Source organism: Aptenodytes patagonicus, chromosome 7 (assembly GCF_965638725.1).
Source record: "Aptenodytes patagonicus chromosome 7, bAptPat1.pri.cur, whole genome shotgun sequence".
NCBI lineage: Eukaryota > Metazoa > Chordata > Aves > Sphenisciformes > Spheniscidae > Aptenodytes > Aptenodytes patagonicus.
The window spans coordinates 56,584,547-56,604,910 of NC_134955.1; the positions used below are offsets into that span (position 1 = coordinate 56,584,547).

At 37.3% G+C, this 20,364-nt stretch overlaps 1 protein-coding gene across 5 annotated transcripts in view; it reads right to left on the bottom strand.

Moving 5' to 3' along the window:
* Nucleotides 1-20,364, bottom strand: part of DICER1 (dicer 1, ribonuclease III) — a 74,139-nt gene that overhangs the window by 22,154 nt on the left and 31,621 nt on the right. For 4 of the 5 annotated variants that reach the window (XM_076345375.1, XM_076345373.1, XM_076345371.1 and 1 more), the window contains 14 exons: nt 20,070-20,262; nt 18,938-19,100; nt 18,372-18,502; nt 18,126-18,260; nt 17,144-17,304; nt 15,621-15,789; nt 13,024-13,496; nt 8,966-9,098; nt 7,723-7,965; nt 7,471-7,625; nt 5,909-6,041; nt 5,334-5,409; nt 4,067-4,206; nt 1,468-1,647 (listed from right to left, as the gene is read on the bottom strand). In XM_076345375.1, the coding sequence (XP_076201490.1) occupies nt 1,468-1,647; nt 4,067-4,206; nt 5,334-5,409; nt 5,909-6,041; nt 7,471-7,625; nt 7,723-7,965; nt 8,966-9,098; nt 13,024-13,496; nt 15,621-15,789; nt 17,144-17,304; nt 18,126-18,260; nt 18,372-18,502; nt 18,938-19,100; nt 20,070-20,213 (2,436 nt within the window). In that variant the 5' untranslated portion in view covers nt 20,214-20,262. The remainder of the gene's footprint in view (nt 1-1,467; nt 1,648-4,066; nt 4,207-5,333; nt 5,410-5,908; nt 6,042-7,470; nt 7,626-7,722; nt 7,966-8,965; nt 9,099-13,023; nt 13,497-15,620; nt 15,790-17,143; nt 17,305-18,125; nt 18,261-18,371; nt 18,503-18,937; nt 19,101-20,069; nt 20,263-20,364) is intronic. The other variant, XM_076345372.1, reaches the window with a different exon arrangement.

Genomic DNA, 20,364 nt, shown 5'->3' on the forward strand with positions numbered 1-20,364 from the left:
CTTTCATATAGATAAAGTAGTGCTGCAGGCCATCTCTGTAGCTGATATGCCACTCCTATTATACCTCATACAAAAAAGGAGGAACATTTGAATTTGCCACTGCAAAATAATAAAAAATAAAATTGTAAAACAAAAGTTTGGCAAAAATAGAACAGATTGCTCCATCACTAAAGACAGAAAATGAAGCGGTGACTGGACTGCATGGATTCCCACAGCATTCTCCTGGAGAAGCTGGTGGCTCACGGCTTAGACAGGTGAACTCTGCGCTGGGTCAAAAACTGGCTGGACGGCCGGGCCCAGAGAGTTGTGGTGAATGGAGTTCAATCCAGTTGGCGGCCAGTCACGAGCAGTGTTCCCCGGGGCTCAGTACTGGGGCCGGTCTTGTTTAATATCTTTATCGATGATCTGGAGGAGGGGATCGAGTGCACCCTCAGTAAGTTTGCAGACGACACCAAGTTGGGCGGGAGCGTTGATCTGCTCGAGGGTAGGAGGGCTCTACAGAGGGATCTGGACAGGCTGGATCGATGGGCTGAGGCCAACTGTATGAGGTTCAACAAGGCCAAGTGCCGGGTCCTGCACTTTGGCCACAACAACCCCATGCAACACTGCAGGCCTGGGGAAGAGTGGCTGGAAAGCTGCCTGTCAGAAAAGGACCTGGGGGTGTTGGTTGACAGCCAGCTGAACATGAGCCGGCAGTGTGCCCAGGCGGCCAAGAAGGCCAATGGCATCCTGGCCTGTATCAGAAATAGTGTGGCCAGCAGGAGTAGGGAAGTGATCGTGCCCCTGTACTCGGCGCTGGTGAGGCCGCACCTTGAATACTGTGTTCAGTTTTGGGCCCCTCACTACAAGAAGGACGTTGAGGTGCTGGAGCGTGTCCAGAGAAGGGCAACGAGGCTGGTGGAGGGTCTGGAGAACAAGTCTTCTGAGGAGCGGCTGAGGGAACTGGGGTTGTTCAGCCTGGAAAAAAGGAGGCTCGGGGAAAACCTTATTGCTCTCTACAGCTACCTGAAAGGAGGCTGTAGCGAGGTGGGTGTCAGTCTCTTCTCCCAAGTAACAAGCGATAGGACGAGAGGAAATGGCTTCAAGTTGCACCAGAGGAGGTTTAGATTGGATAGTAGGAAAAATTTCTTCACAGAAAGGGTTGTCAAGCATTGGAACAGGCTGCCCAGGGAAGTGGTTGAGTCACCATCCCTGGAGGTATTCAGAAGACATGTGGATGTGGTGTTTAGGGACATGGTTTAGTGGTGGACTTGGCAGTGCTAGGTTTATGGTTGGACTCGATGACCTTAAAGGACTTTTCCAACCTAAATGATTCTATGATTCTGTATTATTGCTTATTTTCTGGAGGTTACTTAAGACAAGCAGCACTTATGGTCATTTCCAACTCTTCAGTCTGGGGGTGGGAAATAAGTGGAAAATGATAGGTTGTAAGGCATGTAGAATAAGGAAAGGAGCTAGATTCATTACCTGAGGTATAGGTTTGGCTGTCAATATGCCAAAACATCTTGTTGTATCCTCAGGAGGATATAGCTTTCGTCTCCTGAAGTTGAGCTCATCAGGTAGAGGAGTCGTTAACACCATTCCTATCACATACAGGTAACAGGGCTGATCAGGTTTGGGATAACTATCCCTTAAACATTCTGGAATCTAAAAAAAAAAAAAAAAAAAAAAAAAAAGTCAAAAAACCCCCAAATATTAACATGATAAAAATCAGCAAAATTCACCTAAAGACTATTCTTTGAACAAGCCTTCACATGTTTATTTGGAAAAGTATTGCTAAAAATGAGGAATAAAAAAAAAAATCTAGACTTAAGTAATTTTTTCTTTCTTAAGCTTGTTTGGTCAGCAGCCTGGCCTGGCAGCCATGAGATCTGTCTGAACACTTGCATCAAGGGAGCACAATGCTCCCCCATCTTCCTATTTGCCAAGAGGCAACTTCCATTACATCCCTAAACTTCCTCTGTATCCACCCTGCGTTAGAAACGCAAGTCTAACTGTAGAACACAGACAGCACTTCACCATAAATACAACTTAAGTTTTGATGCCAATTTCCATATTTACCAGTAACTCTGGAGCACACTTTATGTCCAAGGTCTTTGGACATTAACAGTAGAAGGAAAAAAGAAAAGGAAAGAAGAAAAACGTGCGCGCGCAGAAAAAAACCTACATCCCAGTAATTCAATTTTCACATAAGCTTGGCTGAACTTAAAGCTTCATTAACATGGATTCTTTTCCCCAGCAGAAGTGTTTAAAAGCATCAAAAAAAGTTTTTCATACACTTGGGACAAACACACAAACACACTGCCCCTTTGCCCAGGCACTACACTATAGAATTTTTCTAATAACAATTCTAGCTTGCAGATGTGAATACTTACAACAGCACTTTCAACTCTGCTGCTCATATTTGTCACAGACCTTAAGAAACCATGCTTTACGTTTGGTAGGAGTTCATTACTTTGTAGGTCTCAAAAATGATCCTCCTGTTTATCTAAAGCTAAATTGCAATACATGTAGTCCTGGATTTTAAAGTTATACTGTAGCAAAACTATGGCCTTGGCTTAATGGAAAATTACTCATAAGTTTAATAACTATATTAAGCCCAAGAGGATCTTGGAGACCTTAAACATTTGCCAAACCTTCTTTTCCAGATGTGAAAAGCTGGGACAAAAGCAAGGGAAAGTATTCTTGGATTCTGTATTAAAAAAAATAACCAAGAAAGAACGATGCATCACTTGACAAATCAGCTCCTCTGAATGACAGATACCATAATTGTGCATTTTACAAGTCACCCCTATTCCAAAAATCACTAGTGAGGTAAGAGGACTGAGAAAGGCACTTGTAACAAGAAACACCAAGAAACACTGTGCAAAGATTCAAACTGTTTGTGAAGTACTGCAAGAAAAAGGTCTTCTCATCTGTCATTCCCTCTGTAATATACTCTGTGATGCCACAGTATCCTTTCCTAAGCTTTCCTAATAACCAATTATTTAAACTACTAATAAAATTGGTGCATGCGGAGGATGCCAAGAATGGAATTACTTAAGGGCTATCACCATAACTGAGACTGCACATGAACGTACAACACAGCACTGTAGCCTAGTACTGTGAGTGCACACGCTGACATTCCTACATGTGACCAAAGGCTATCCATTTCTTCGTGAAATGCAAAGATTATCAGAAGCTACTATGCAATCTGTTCTGAACAAGTTACGTGTCCTATTCAAAGGACCTTAGACAGAACCTGTAGCAACTGCAGGGGAAGGAAGGAAGGTTCTGGAGTAGTTGCAAGATACTCTGACAAAGCTTCTTTTCTCCATTTTCTCTTACTTTTAAAGTATTTGACATTCCCCATAAATACTACCCAAGAAATCCAATTCTACAAACTGATGTGGCTGAAACCTGTTGTAACAGATCTATGGATAAGTTACTTAATAATGCAGAGCCACAGTAAGTATCTTATGTGACCCCTTTAGCATATTAAGCATAATATTTAGAACTATTTTAAAAGTAAAAAATATTAAAAGTACACTTATTTGATATTCTAAGATTTAAACCAAAATTATGAAATTCTGTGTTTGACCTGTAAAGTCACCAAACTAAACCAAGCATCTAAAAAAAAAAGTTTCTGTGTTTAGCGCCTGGCAGATAACTTTGACCTCCTGGGCACCTCCTTTAGTCTTCAATTATTTGTCTAGAAAGCCAGTAATTCTTCCTTTGCTCTAGTATATTTACCAGAGAACTTAAAAGTTTCTACAGATTATTAATGCAGGACAATTTTTCATCCCAGTTATTTCTATACTAGGCAAATACAGTCAACAAGCTTTATAAGAAAGGGTACATTCTTTGAACTACAGGCATGCTTCCAAAGCATATGGTCGCATAAGCTCATTCAGGTAATAGTGCAGGTTTCCATACAGTTAGAACTGCAAAATATTTCCACTATAAACGCAAGATTTTTTTCAAAAGATTCTTATCATCAGGTAAGATTAAGAATTGGCAATTTTGTCTTCTTATCAGTACATAAAGCATTTGATCGGAGATGTGGACAAAAGTGAGTGATACTAACAGCTTTAGGATAGCATTGTCTTCGTTTTGTAGAGCCTGGCCTTCCTGGAACACTGGTTTCTTCTTCATCATGTAAATCAAGCTCCTCCTCATATTTAACCGTTTCTTTACCAACTGGCATCAAATGATCATCCAGTTCACCTGAATATTATGAAAAAGTACAAAGTAATTTGATTGTTCATAATGCTATCTTAGTTCCTTCAGATACTACACAGTAGTTGTGATTGCTCATGAAAACACCTCACCTACGTTTTTAAAATACACTTACTACTGCCAGGCTCCAAAAGTGCAACTTTGGGGAAAGAGTAATAAAGGTTGAATTTTTGGCAAAAATACTTACAGTAAAAATCTCTGAAATTTTAATAAAAAAAATTTTACTTCTATAATGAAAATATCAAAGAAAAATAAACTTTTTTGCCCATAAAAACCAACTAGTGACTGAAATACTCATTTAAAAATACTCACATGGAGTTATGCCAAGAAAGAGGGAACAGTTATATTTCTGTATCATTCTAAAAAGGGAATTACTACTGTTGAATGTGCACTCTCAACACTGAGTTGAGCCATCACGGTGTTATTCTTGGATACATTTATTGGTATGAATTCAGTGATCAAAAGGTTTAACTCAGAGAAAAAAAATACAAAACCCAGATCTACAAATTTTTTTGCTTAAAAGATACATAAATACTTCTGTATTTCATCAAAGCACCTATAACATGGAATTTTCTTTAAAACATTCCACAATAAAGAATATGCTCCATTATACTTACTAGACACAAGAGAGCTGAAATAATCCTGCAATGTCCTATTTTTGGAACATGACTTATGATACAGGAGAGAATACAATAAATTTAGAGCTGTGTATTTTATATTTTAATTTGTTACAATTAACTTTAAAAAACAAGTTATTTTTTGGCTGCAGGATATAGTCCCTGAGCTACAATCAAGATCTTCTAGAGAACAAGACTCTTTCCCCTTTTATTAAGTATATTCAATGTCAAAATCTGTGTGTCTTGTATTAATGCTACATTTGCTGTTTAAGACAAAATAAGTTAAATAAGATTCCCCTGGAAAATTTAACTTTAGCTTACAAGGTGTAAGCTAAATTAGTAAGTACATGATCATACCACAAAACAAGGCAAGAGAAAGGAAGCTATCGTAGATGGCTATAGCAGAAATGCATATATATGCATAACATCAGTACCATGTTCAATTTCTCAATTATAAAATATTCTTTACCAAAGAGGTGTTGCTTTTCCAGTTCTTACCAATTTTGTGCAGTTTTTCACAGCAAATAAGAGCTACAACTCTCTCAGCCAGTCTTGCACAACTCATTGGAGGACCCTATAAACATTTAAATATTTTTTGAAAACTTTGGTTGATTAGCACATTACTTATTATACATGTTACAAACAGTTAGTTTAACACAAACATTAGGTAAGCACAACTTCATAAAATATTATATTGATGACAGTTTTGTGAAGATATTCAGGCTTATGTTGTTTTTCCACAGAAGCCAAAATTACAAGGTTTTGAACTCAACATACTATTGATCAAAACCAATACAGGAAGTTTTCCTATAACCGATACATGTGTGTGAAAAAACAAGGCACTGGGAAGAACATCTAAATATTTTTGCCTTTGGAATAAACAGTAACTGCTGGAGAAGATTGTAACAGATACAAACAGGGATCTAAATACAGTTAGAGAACACAATACAGGAAAAGAAAAGTCATATCATTTTCGTTACAACAGTGAAACAAACTAATTCTAGAAAAGGCACACACACATCTATACCAACATATTCACTTATTTCTATGCTTTTCCTTCCCCAAATACCTACAACAATTGAAGCTCGAAGAGGTGAGTTGATTGGCAGGTAGAGAGTAGAGTAAAACGTATGATCAGGTAGTTCTCGGGTTTTACACTTGGGAGCTAGGTGTGTAAATGGATCACTTGGTAATCTAGCGCAGTACCTAAGTTGACAAAACATTTTACAAATCATCAAAACCTGCAAATTGAAACCTAAAGACATTTCAATGGAATCTTGCCTTACTGGTGTAAACACTACAGAAGATGATTTCAGGCCATACTGAGCACTGCAAGGGTACACTGCTGACTGATGTTCAACTAACTAACTGCCGAGCAGGAGACCTCCAAGTCCTTTACTACAAAGCTGATCTCTAGAAAGGTGGTTGCAAGGTTGTAATGATGCACAGGACTATTCCATCCCAGGTAGCAGAGTTTGCATTTGTTTTTGTTTAATGTCCGGAGTTTACTGTTGTCCTATTCCTCCTATTTGTCATGGTTCCCTTCTGAACGGTAGCCTTACCTCCACTGCACTCACTTCCCCCTCTCCCAACTTGGCGTCAAATGCTAACATGCTGACGTTAAACTGTATTGGACCTCTTAATAGCCCATGAGGAATGCCACACATAAGCAGCTGCCAGCTACCCTTTGAATCATCTACCATTACACCCTTTGAATCTGACTGCTTTGCCAGGTTTTATTTACCAGGCAGTCTACCAAAATGGTCTGCATCTCAAATTTGGCCACTAAGGTACTATGGCAATTGCATTGAAAGCTTTACTTAAGTAAGTGACATTCACTGCTTTTCTCCTGTTCACAGAGTCAAGCAAGCACTTCATCACACAGGGGACAAGGTTGGTCGGGCAAAACACTGTCCTCAATAAAGCTCCTGTTGGCTGCTGCCAACCACTTTTTCCTTTATGTGCCTGGAAACAGCTTCCATGAGGACTTGGTCCATAATATTCCATATGACTAAGGTAAAATTGACCAGTCTGTAGCTACCTGGATCATCTTCCTTGCCTTTTTTGAAGTGTCATAACATTTACCTTTTCCTGTCACTGAGGACCTCCTCTAATTGCCATGGCCTTACAAAGATGATATTGGCTAGCTCCCTTGGAAGCACATCATCCTGTCTTGTGGACTTGTATTATGTCCAGCTTGCTTACTATGTTGTTGGGGTTTTTTTGTTTTTTTTTTAAATGTGACAACAGACTGCTATTACAAATGTGAATATTAGAACTGGAAGATTTTACTACAGTTCTAACAAGCTCTTTTTTTTTTTTTAAAGCTAGCTTGCCAAGAGCAAAAGAAAAATCTTACTACCCTTTTTGAAAAGGAATGTTTTCAGAGCAGCTTTTAATTACAGGAATCAATATCACTAAATTTATTATCAGAGCTAGAACCTCTGTAGGATAAAGAGATAAAAAGCAAACTATCCCTTCAAACTGCTGTGACCACTTTCTTTAGGAGGAAAGATCCTACAAGATTCCTAAGAGGAAATGTGTACAATGCTGCAGCCTACACTTCCACGTTGCAAGACAGACTAAGAAACTCTTTATTTAAAGACAAGAAGTAAAAAGTGAGTATGCCTCTTACCTATTTATGTGTCCAATAGCAGTGTTAATAGTAACTCTTGGACTGTTCTCATCTGGCCTCAACACATAAGGTGGAAATACATCATCATCATCAACAATGGGTTCGGTTTCAGTTTCATTGTTATCGACAGATTTTGAGCATTTGTTTCTCAGGATCTTCAAGGATTTCAAGAACAGAGCATAATGAGAGATTTTTCCTTTAAAATACTATGATAAATTTAACAAAAACAGGCATGGTCCTTTGACCTCATACCTTCTCAATTGCTTTGTATGTCTTAAGATCTTCTTCAAAACTTTTGATTTTGTCTGTATCTGCTAACATGATATAATTGGAAATTGGTGCTCTAGCTCTTCCTTTTGACTGCACATAGGAACGGTATTCTGTGGGCAAATCAAAACGCACCACCAAGTTGCATTTTGGTATGTCAACACCCTCTTCTACAATACTAGTAGCAATAAGTAGGTTGGTCTCATGTGCGCGAAATTTTCTAAGAACCTGCAAAAGTAATGAAGACAAATTTAAGAGATTAGTCTGCAACCTGTTTCCACCATCAGATTCATCAAAAGCCAATAAAAAAAAAAAAAGGAGAGTGGATCAGACATTCCAAAAACTTGTCTAAATATGCAGATATAAAACTATTACAAAAAGTCTTTTCAGAAACACAGCAAGACTATTTATCAGAACAGTCAGATTTCTAGGAATCAAATCTGGTATGTGGAATTACATGAGTCTAAGCTACTACAGCCACTAGCAATGGAGAGGATCCCACTTATTTACAAGTTTTCAGCTATTGTATAAAAAAACGCTGCTTTCAGGACAGCATCTTTTCCAACCATTTTAGAGGTTGAAACATCCGGGGGGGGGGGGGGGGGTGGAGCTCTACCATTCTAGAGCTGGTACTTCTGATATTTATACTATTTACTAAACAGTACTACGGAAAAGTTGAGGAGGAGGGAAGGTCAGAAGAACAACGCAGCCGGGGGTGAGGGGGAGGAATAAATGCATTTGCTTTCAAAATACTTCACGTGCTTTAAGTGAGGTCAAAATCATGGGGTCTCATATCATTTAATGATTTACCAAATTCACTTTTAGCAAAGATAAATATTAAAACCAGCTTAACTGTTGAAAACGTCAGGAACCTGAATTTTCTTTAAAGTATTACTGTACTACTACTAACCCAATGCATAAAAATTAGATGGTTGATGATCCGACTAGACACAAACATGATTTTACATAGTCTTAATTTGTTTGTGTAATGTGACATAGCAATGCCTCTAAACAGCTTTTTTTTGTTTTGTTTTTTTGTTTTAAATGAAGAACATCTGTATCTCCAATAAGTATGCATATTTGTTAAACCAAGGGTATTCCCTGAACTTCCAATAACTGTGCCCAGACTCTGCCAGTTGGTTTTTGTTTTTAAAGACACACACACCAAACCAAAACACCAGAAGGTTCTGAAGGTACTGCTAGTTTCAATTATTTTTCTTGAAGTTACCTCTTCCTGTTTTCTGAATTCTACTTCCATCTGCTTGTTACGAGGCTGGTTCTTGCCAATGCCATGTCCAGTTATAAAATTGCTACTGATGTAAGCCAGTTCTGGATCTTGCTTGCCAGCTTCTTTTATCAACCTAAAAATATTACATGCGTTTTTAGAAGTCACACAACTCAGAAAATGGAAGACAATCTTTTGTTGCAAGACCTACATTAAAAGAACAAATGGGAGCATGACATTTAAGCCATGCTAACACATAAACTGACCTTAGTCTTCCCTAAAAACACTAGTTCTAGTGAAAATCTCTGTAAGGATAATAAAAGACAGACTGCATACACACACAGCATGAGTGTGCACGCATCACATGCATTTCAGACCTATCATGGTAAAACCAGGTATTTTTAAACCAATCTATTACTTTAAGGCTCCCTGTTGTTAAGACACCCTACTCACAACCGGCTCACTTAACCTCATTTTCTGTAAATGACGACTCATTTTAGCAGAAAGACCTGTAACTGCTCCCTCAACAAAGTATGCTTCCTCAATATAAGGTGTTAATTTTTAGGTTAATATTAAGGAGAATAACAATCTATGTTTTAAAATACATGTATTTTTTTCAGGTATACTAATGACAAAATGTTGACCGGTTTTTCTGAAGAGCGATGCTCAGCCTACTCGGTGAGACCTTTACTATTTTTGAAATTAACCCAAATGTACCTACAATTGGAGGATTTAATCCAATTCTTTGAAAGGAACACTGAACAGAGATGTGAGGATCATCTATGCTCTGTTTATTCCCCTATGTCCTTCTTTAGGTTACAGAAGCAGAAAAGGCTGGCTTCTGCAGTGTTTTGATTTCACAGACAAGGTAGAAGATTGCTCATATAAATAATGCACTGAATCCAGAACTAGGCATTTATGGATTTAAAAGCATAATTACATTGTGCAAAGTAATTATGCTGTAGCATCCTTAGTTGATCTGTTTTCAGCATGGACAGAACCTGGGATTTCTCAACCATAACAGGTTTTTGAGCAGCAGAGCCAATAAAAATCAAGGGATCATATACAAAAAGTTACATCCCTTGCATGTCTCACTATAGCCATCCCAGTACCACTTTGCTCACAGCATATCCATCATGTCCATCACCAGGTGCTCCTCATATCCAAAGGACAGCCTGCCTCTGTATACCTCCAACAGCAATTCAAACCTTTCCCAATTACATATCTAGCAATTCTGCCTCACATATAAGATGATGGGTGCTGTGCCAGCCCCCAGCTCCATGCCTACCACTGCCCAGTGAGCTGCTGCCAAACGAGGTGGAAAATGGCAAAGTTCTCCCTGCCCTTTCTACCATTGGAAAACTACTGAAGTCTCTCCCCTTTACCTGGTCGCTGTTTTAAACAAGATTTATGGGAACATAAAACACCTTAAAGACTTCCTTCCTTTGCAATCTGTTAAAACCAGAGTGGATAGGGAGTATAGGCAAGAGAATGGAAAAGCAGCAAATAGCTTGGTAACCTTACAGAAACAGACTAGAAGAATCCTTCTGTACTAAAATGCACGTGATTTGTTAGTTCAGGCTAAACAGATTCACATTTCTGTACACAGTCTAGGCTCGAGACAGACATACTAATAAAGTACGGGTTAATAACTGGACATTTTTTCATATGTCTTTTTCCACATGGCATTTCTGTCAAGTCATACAGCTTCAGTTTGAGTACCTACTAAGCATCTCAAACATTCTTACTGTATCTCACTGTAGAAATGGACAATTAAAAACACTGAATAAACATGTCACTGTGCACATCTTTGGCAAGTTCTTAAGAAACATTCAAGACTTCAACCTTGTGGTTAAAAAAGTATTATTAGTGGTAGATAATAGGTGTTGTTTTTCAAATAGATACAAAAACTTCTGCTTTCAGACCCCTCTCTAAGGCAGTTGAGAGGCACGGCAATGAAAATGGAAGGAAACTGGGCTTTCGAAAATGTTTTCTTTTCTGAAAAGGAGCTTATAGGAACCAGAACTCAATGCATACACCAAATAAAACAGTAAATGAGCCACTTCATCAGTTGTGTGTAATAATAATCAAAGAATAGGCTGGGGTTTTGGGGTTTTTTTTGTTTTTTTTTTTTTTTTTTCTAATTTGTAGTATTTACAGTAAGTGCAGTGGCTTTTGCTAAAGTTCTCTAAGGAAAGAGATTAACTCTAATTACTGCTTCAGAGAAAATTCCTACCCATTTCTCCCAGAAAATAAAACACATGCCATGAATTTTGCCCTTCCTCAGTCATCATGAACTATGGACTTCATAAAATGGGATTCTAGTCTCTAAATCCTACCATAATAAATATATTTTAAGAAAAATTCTATTTCTGCTTTAGCTTAGTTCTGTTTAATGATCCATACTCGATTACTGGAAGCTCGAGTGGTTTTGATATACTAATTCAAACACTCATGACTTCCTTATTCAGGAGACAGTCTTTCCACCTGTATATACAACATAAGTATAGCTACAATCGGCAGAGGCCCTTGAACTAAATCCAGTGAATTTAAGTGAGCCTACAGTGAGGTTCTCCACTGAAGGCTTTTGGTCTCCTGTCCAACAGCTCAGGTCTGCTGATCATCCACGTATTTTGAGACCAGGTGTGTTACATGAGGTAAAGGAGAATTCTGAGAGTCTGCTAGCTAGCTTTCAGAAGTGGATAACAAGTTACATATAGTCTTATTTTTTGCTGCCAATAACCTGTACCAAAGGTGCCTAAAGCTTAAAGATGGCAGAATTTGGTTACCTATTTGATCTAGACATCATATTCTGTCAGGTTCAAGAGCATTTAGAATATAGTATAGCGCATAAATCACAGTCTACAAGAATGCACAGTGGAAAAAGAGTATAATTTAAATCACATTCATAATTTAACAGAGAAGAAAAAAATTAACAATTCTGTTCACTCCCTGTAGGACCATGAAATACTCATTTCAGCTCAGCAAAAATTTATCAGGATCTGTTAATGTTATTTCTTCAGGAGTTATTAACAGAACACGACCATTTCACTGAATGGCTTAGTTTGCATCATATTGCATATTTATGCAAACATATTTAAAAATGCAAAAAAAGCAAAGAAAAAAGATGAAGTTCATAAAAAACACATAGGCAAGTTTGCAGATCAAAGCATATATTATGCACTCGAACTATTGACTCAGCCAAAAAGGTAACAACAGAAGGGTCAGATTCAGTGGTATCCAGAATGCAATAAACAAACTGCATAGGACATTTAGCATACTATCAAAAAAACTACCAAAAACCCAAAAATCAAGATAGGTGAATAAATCAGATGTCATTCATGGTTTGTGGCAAATAGCATTTAACAATTAAGTGTTATGTATAACTAACATGGATCATATTCAGGAATAAGAACTGATAAGGAACTAGAGCACTGCAAAGTATATCTTGGCCAATATTCCAGGGTTCATATTTTTCTTGGTGGAGACCGTAAGAAAGTGCTTAGTGTCTAAATGAATAGGTGTTTTATAAACACCAACTGTTAGAGTGGTACTGGTAACTCTTAAGACATATTTGTGCAAGGGCAAATTTGATTTTCTGTAGACTCGGATCATATAATAATGTGATTTAGTAAGGTAATGGTAAAATTTCCAAAAGTATTGCACTCAGTAGGTTAGAGAAGTTTCCAGCATCCATTGCAAATATAAATTTAAAGACTGATTAAGACAAATTAGTATATGGCTATTTTACAGGTTAAGTACAGTATTTCACATTTTTCCTTCTAAAGAAAACAAATTACAAACTCAGGTCCAAAACAAGCCCTTGAGTACAATTTTCAAAGACACATACTCTTCCCATCCACCCCATATACACATAGCCTGATTTTTTTTTTTTGTTATTCTTTACGCAGATCCAGCATGATCTCCTAAACCAACTTTAAAATAGAGTTCTGAAAATACAAGACAATCCCCCACATATTCCTAATATTAACAACCAGGTGCTGGCAGCTGAGTCAGCCTTTTTTGTTAAGTGATTTTTTTTTTTAAATAAAAAGCTTTACCTATTTAGAACAACTGCTGTGTATCTTCTTTCCACAAAAATAATTCCACATAAAATATTAGTAAAGGGAGATGGGAAATTAGTCTCTGGCTTCTCTTTCTCCTCAATTTCTTCATCCTCATCATCATCTTCAGAATCACTCCAAGACACATAATTATCCTGATTCCTATTGTTATACCATTCAACACTTTCAAACTGCTGCCGTTCATATGGTTTATATTTGCGCAAGATTTCAAGCAGCTTTATTACTTTTGGGGTTACAAATTTCAGGTCAAGTGAGGCAGGCGAGAAGTGCTCTTCACAGAGTGCATGTATTTTCCTTAGGAAAGTGTCTGTAAACAATAAAAATTTCCTGTGCAGCTCCTCTTGTTCGTGTTTGATATACTTCTGTAGCTCTCTCACCATCATCCCGGCTACCTTATCTGCACACCAGGGTCCCAGAACAACCAACACAGCTCGGCAGTCTGACAATATCTACAACAAATGAATTCAAATATCAGTTCAAAGAGTACATTCATGAACTATTCTGCCTGGGATCTTGTTTCTCATATAGCACAATCTGTGTAAGGATTATGACAATTGTTCTATCATAAAAATATTTAGAAGTCTGCTTTTGTTATTTAGATAACCTTGGGAACTTCGGTGTTTCTAATGGAGCAAGTTTCCCCCTTCCCCCTAAACTACTGCAATTAAACTTTGAGCTTTGTACATTTCTGAATCTCAAAAAAAAGTTTAAAGAACATTTCACAATTTTGTGGAATTGTAATTCGAAATTTACCTTAAGATAATTACATTAAAAAGGACAATACTTCTTGAGGCAGCTAGATGAACAAAGCAGAAATTATTACCCTTTATATTTAACATACATCTAATAAAATAAACGCTTTACTGGGCATTTTTACTTTGCTACTGATACTTGCCAGGGTTTCAAAAGAATCTAACCAGAAAGTTCTACAGTGGCCTTTGCGTAATCTTAGCAAGTCTAGCCTCTCAAAGGAAAAAAAATTAGGGGTTTGTATGTGCGGGTGGAATAGGAAAAAGAAAGAGAACTATACCCTACTCAGAGAGTACCGCATAGGCACTTGAGTACCATCAACTTCTTATCTGATGGCAAGTTGTTTCCTCCTGAAGAGTCAAGTGCTCAAACAATAAACTAAGAATCCAGAAATGGGGTACATTGATAACACTACTAAAAAGATTCATGATTTGGATGTACTGTTACAACATAAGAACTATGACAGAACTATAACAACAGTCAGGATGATACAGTTTTCAGTTGCTGCTTTAATGTCTCTTCCTTCCTCCCTTCTGTGAGGCAGTAAAGAACAGGTTATCATCCTCTTTACACTATCCTCCCTGAAGTTTGGTAGCTGTAAGACTTAAAGGCAAAATTTATCTATATTAATTGTAACTGCACATAGAGGCTTGATGCTCTCCAGTGCCAAGATAAAAGGCACCTCAGGCTGAAAACTGATTTCTTTTTCTTAATATGGGTGCCTCCATCTTCTTGGAGAGCTACTGGATCAGAAAACAATCACAGAGGGTTACATGAATTAGAAGCATAGCAGTTAATCCACTCTTCTGGACTATGCAAATCCTGGGGATTGCCCCCAGCTGCCAGCATTCCTTATGTATTTTAGCCTATTACATTTTAAGTTTAGCACAAAAGGAACCAGGACTTCCTTTTCCCATGCAGTCGTGATAGGCTGCCTTATGTATCATCCTTCCCTCTGGCCCAAATAATCTTTTTCTGGACAGCGTCAGAGTGCTGGGTTTCTAAGAATGTTAAAGGAAACTGGAATACTTTGGGCTGAAGAAAGAAATACGGTCTCCAACTTCCCCATGGACTATTATAGAAATATGACTCATTACTGACTTCTTGGTTAAACAAAGACTTACATACCTACATAGTTGTACCTCAGGAGGCAATTCCAAACCACAAAGCCCAAGAAGGAAAAAAAGCTGCCCGGACCCCGGACCCCACGTGTGACAGGTCCCTGCTCAATACACCATGCCTTCTGCACTCTACTCTGCCATCTCACATGACAACATAGGGGCAAAAATATAGCAAGGTAGGGGCAAGCTTGACATTTAAATTCCATTCTAGCAAGGTGTGGCACTAGCCCAATATTGTTTAAGATAAATTGTAGAAGTTGTAGATCTATGGCTGGAATTTTTGCCTGAATTCTTACTTTATCATCTTTTAATACACCTGGGTACATTTTTTCCAAATACTTCCTGAGGCATTACTTCCTCTTCTGTACTGAATTATTCAAAGGTCATGGGAGACGACGAAGACGTCAAATTCCTGACTTCAGAAATAAGGACCCACAACATCAGGGTGCAGAATTATTTTACCGCCTTAAGGAAATGTGAATACAACATTCTCTAACCAGATTAAGTTCTAATCAATGGTTGACATTCAAGCTCCACTCATTTATGAGAAGACTTGCACTGTTAGCGAGTACAAAAATCAGAAGTCTTTTTGCTCACTCTAGGCTGGCTAGCTTAGGTTTCAGTAATGTAACATACAAGGGAAAGAAAAACAGTAGTAAGACTGTTTTCCCCAGGTTTTTCCACATAGCTTAATGTCCTTACCTGCTTAGAAATTAATGTAGAATCTCTTTCTTTTGAATGTACAGATATGTTGCAGTCATTTAGAAAAGCAAGCGCTTCATCCAATTCCTTTAATAATCTTCCATACAACCCACTTTTGTCAGTATATGGTCCACAGTCCACAACAATCTCACACGGCTGAGAAGTATATCTTAATTGAGGGCAAAAATCAAGTTAAACACAGCTTCTGAAAGTCAGAGCTATTTCAGCCTGTTAAGGTTATACAGCAAATAACAGCAGCAACATGAAGTGTATTCAAGTACATTTCTTTCCCCACTGTGAATTAATAATGGTTACACAGTTAAATACTTTAAAATAAAAAAACCTCCACCACCCCAAATACTAAACTACTTAATTCTAAAATACTTTTCTTTCTAATACACTCCCTAAAAAGGAGGTTAATAACACTATCTTCATTTCAAATATTGGAAAATTTAAGGCAAAGCAAATTGAGTTTACTTGACCACCATCTTCACTTTTGGTTTTTCCAAAGTGTACTCATTTGATATGCCAAACAAATACGATCCACATAATGTGAATTTAGGTCTACATATACACTTACACAAGTAAAGTAATTACTGTTCTTGAATGGCAGAGCTATGAGTGAGAAATTGTTAAAAGCAAATGGTTCACACAAGTTCAGAAAAATGCATTTAAAAAACACACCCACAAAACACATGTTCCAGAACATGAAATAACCATCTTTGTTGTATGAACCGAGTTTCAGACAAAGTCACAGTACAGGTGGTACAAGAAGACATGATACATATGAATCATTTCACACTAATTTTCCTCTACAACAAATCATCACATTATGACCACCTTTGTTTTAAACAACATTCACACGATTCTACATTTTCTAAGAACACAGAGGAAAACACCCACTTGCTCTGGTATTTAAGTAGTTTTTACTACTTCCTCTCGTCTCCCTGTGTCTTTCATCAGCCTCTAAATCCAGGCTATTCATTGGGGGGGGGGGGGATCATGCAACTTTTCTGGCATTAAGAACATTTGTACTGTGGATGCTGCATCATTTTTCTAAATTAAATAGCAACATTATGGCACACACTGAACACGAACCAGTTACTCTTCAAACATAAGACAGTGCGTTTTACAAGTTCAGAAATGTATTGTGGAATGTGAATTTTTAGGTTGGTGGTGTGTTGGGGTTTTTTTGGTTGGTATTTTTGGTTTGTTTGTTTTTTGGGGGTTTTTTTTTAGTTGTTTTGTTGGGTCTTTTTTGTTTCATTTTTTTAACAACTACAGAAAATCTCTGAATATCAAGGCCAATCAGCCTTTGTACTTAACTTTAAGGAAAGATGTACTTCAACACTGGTTACTAAAAAGCAATTTAACATTCCCTACCCACCCCAAATAGAAATAATGGCATCACATACACACAAACTTTCCTAATCTTTAAAAGAGGAAATACTTCTACTGGTTTATTCCTCTATCCAAAATGAAAACACAGGTATCAATTTAACAGCCATAATTGTACAATATACCTGTCTAAGACCACCAAATCAGTTGCAGTTTCAGCATTGCTCTTTAAAATTTTCTCCAGTTTCTGGATCTTCTCCTCCAACTCAGCAGGATCACATTTCCCATTTAAAATGGAAGCTGTTAATCCCAAGATTCGAGGACATGATGGATAATCCTCACAGATCTGTGAAGTAAAAGAGAATGGAATACCTTAGGACAGTTATCCTGCAAATCTACCATCAAGCTAGCAGACTGTAAACTTAGATGCTTAGTTGGACACTAGTATTTCAATAGCACGTGTTGGAAAAGGAACCAAACACTGAATGAGTATTTTCTATTCTATTGAGTGGCAGTTAAACTAGAAATTGAGTAACATTTAACAGCAATCATCTTTAAAGGTAAATATTTACAATGTGGAAAAATACAAAGCAATAAACAGTTATCATTGCACAGAATATCCTTGCCACATTTACAACACACATACCATAATATGTAAGTACTAAAGTATGATCTAAAAAAATAAAAGACATGCTCAGGTTAAACTTGAAGAGAGATTCGGAAAGACACCAATTATACAGGTTTCTCGTACTGTATAAGCCAAATACCACATGAAGCCAAGAATATCCCAAAAGAGCCCTACAAACATCTTTAGAAGTCAGTATTTTAAAAATAATAAAACCTGATTAGTACATCCCATTCCCAAACTCAAATATTTTATCAATGAATTTACAAAATTCCCCTAATTCCATAAATTTAGCTTCTCTTCTGTGTTAATGCCAGATTTTTCTTTAGTCCCCACTGTAAAATACAGTAAATACACTACTTTTCTATCTCATAATGTCACTGAAGTCTTAATTCATTCAAGTAATTTCACAGTCCCAGAACATGCTAAAATATGGCTCCACTGATATTTTTCCTTAAATGGTTCCCACTTCTCCAGCCCTCCCACCTGACTCCTCCTCCTCCTCATCCAAGTATTAACATATTCATGCAATGGAAACTCACCTTCATAATTTCACAGTATGGGTGATCCTGGATTGCAAGATGGCACTCATCAAACACCAGAAGATTAATATTTGACAGGGATAAATACTTATTTCTCAAAACAGTCAAAGCAATATGACATGTCATAACCAGAACCTAGATTAAAAGGGAAAAAAAAGTGTCAATATAAGAAAAGTGCAAGCTTCTGATCAAGCCTAACTTACTGTAGGCTCTGCTTATATTTATAGTTTATACTTAATACATTACCTGATGCTTAGAGAATTCCTGACTCCACTTCTCTTTTGTCCATGATTCAGTTGTCTCTAAACTTGAATACTCTCCCACTTTAAGATCTGAATGTGTCCTGACAGCTGACACTTGTTGAGCAACTTGATTTGCTTAAGAAAAAAAATATAAAAAAGTCTCAATCACATAAAGGTCTTGTCATACATAAATTTTCAAGATGTGTGTCATATTACCTAGCACCAGGTTTCACAACATAGATTAGACTAAAGTTAAACCAGGTGTACACAGCAACTGCCTCCATGTAAAACCACAGCAAGGAAACAGATTGGTAACTAAACTGCACTTCACATTCAATGTCTTAATTTTAAACTAGGAAACAGAAGATGCCAGAGATAAACAGGTTGTATTCAATGGATTATAAGCAAAAGATGAAAGGTATCACGTTATTTAATCAGTTTAGCATCCTTGCTGTTGAAGACTTTATGCAAAAGTTTCTCCCAAATTTGCTTTCACGCAACTTCTACTAAGGAATATGCCGTGAAAATATTAGCAGCATGTTTAGGAACTTAGTATACTTTTCCCCTTACCTGAGTTGACCAAGAACACAGTTCTTTTTCCATTTTTGTTGAAATCTCCCCTGATCTGATAGGACAGCTCTTTAGTGAGTAGTACTGCAATAAAAGTCTTCCCTGAGCCAGTGTTTAAGCAGACTATTGTATTATGATCCAAAGCTGCTTCAAGCAGTTCAACCTAGGTTTAAAAAATAATAATGTCCTTACTTGCAGCAATGCAGTGAAAAAGCTGACAAAAAAACCCCACCACAAGTGGTAAATGAACTACAGACAAGTCAGTAGTATCTCTAGAGATCTTTCCAATGCCATAGAATTAACACGTCTCTTTCATAACAATGTATTGTCAGCCTTTCAAAATAATACACTGTATACAGTCTAAATCTTCTATATATAGCTTCTAAGTCTAAAATCCTTTAGTATCACAATTTGCTGATATTTTAAGTAGCTTTCTAACCATATCTTTTTAATAGATGATTCTGTTGCTAGATACATTTTGTGAAGAAAGAAGCTAGAGCTTTTAAATGTAACTGTATACATCACTTCAGCCAAATAAGCAAGTATATTAGCTCAAGGTGATCTAAGCTTTCCAGTAATACTAACCAAATGCTAGCTTTCAGGCACCTCTGCAGTGCAAAGAGAACTGCAATTCTAGAACTCCGAAATAGCTTTCCTTATTAAAAAAAAAAAAAAAATGAAAATCAGAGTGCCCTGATGGGGTGTCTGACATTACTGAGCTGCTTTGACCAGTATGTGAACCAAAAATCAAGGATTTACCATGCAGAAGACAGAAGGTCAGAGGGAGAAGGAGACATGATTGTATGCATACAGTAGATACACACAGTGTAATGTTTACTGTATTTGTCCCTAACAGCATTTGGCAGAGAGCAGCAAGAGAATACTCAGCTTAAGAGTTGTTCTGCTCATTAGAGCAAACTGAGAAGAGGGCATGGGGGATATTACAAATGTAGAACACGGCCAAGCTAAAGAAAAAGAGACAGAATTAACTCCCAACAGGTGGAGCTGTGAGAGACATGCTTAAGACTGCAACACTGCACATTCTCCAGCTGCTCTGGTTCTTTTTCTATTAAGTTAATGGATTTAATTGTACATTTTTCTGACATTACTGAATTAGTATTATCCCTAGTACCTGATATTTTCTTGGCGTGTAAATGTTATCATGAATTGCTTCTTGTTGCCATGGTAGTCCAAAAAATGGACCCATTGGGGAGGAAGCAGGGGTCATGAGCTGCAGTCCCGCCATGCTGAGGGATTGCAAAGCAGGGCTTTTCATTCATTCATCCAGTGTTTCTTTCATTGCATTTTTGTTTCAGCACAGCCTACTATAAGAAAAAGAAACAGTATTAGATACAGTCACAATATAAAGCAAGAAAAGAAAATTTATTCTTAATTAAGAAAAAGGACATTACTTGATTTTACTTCCA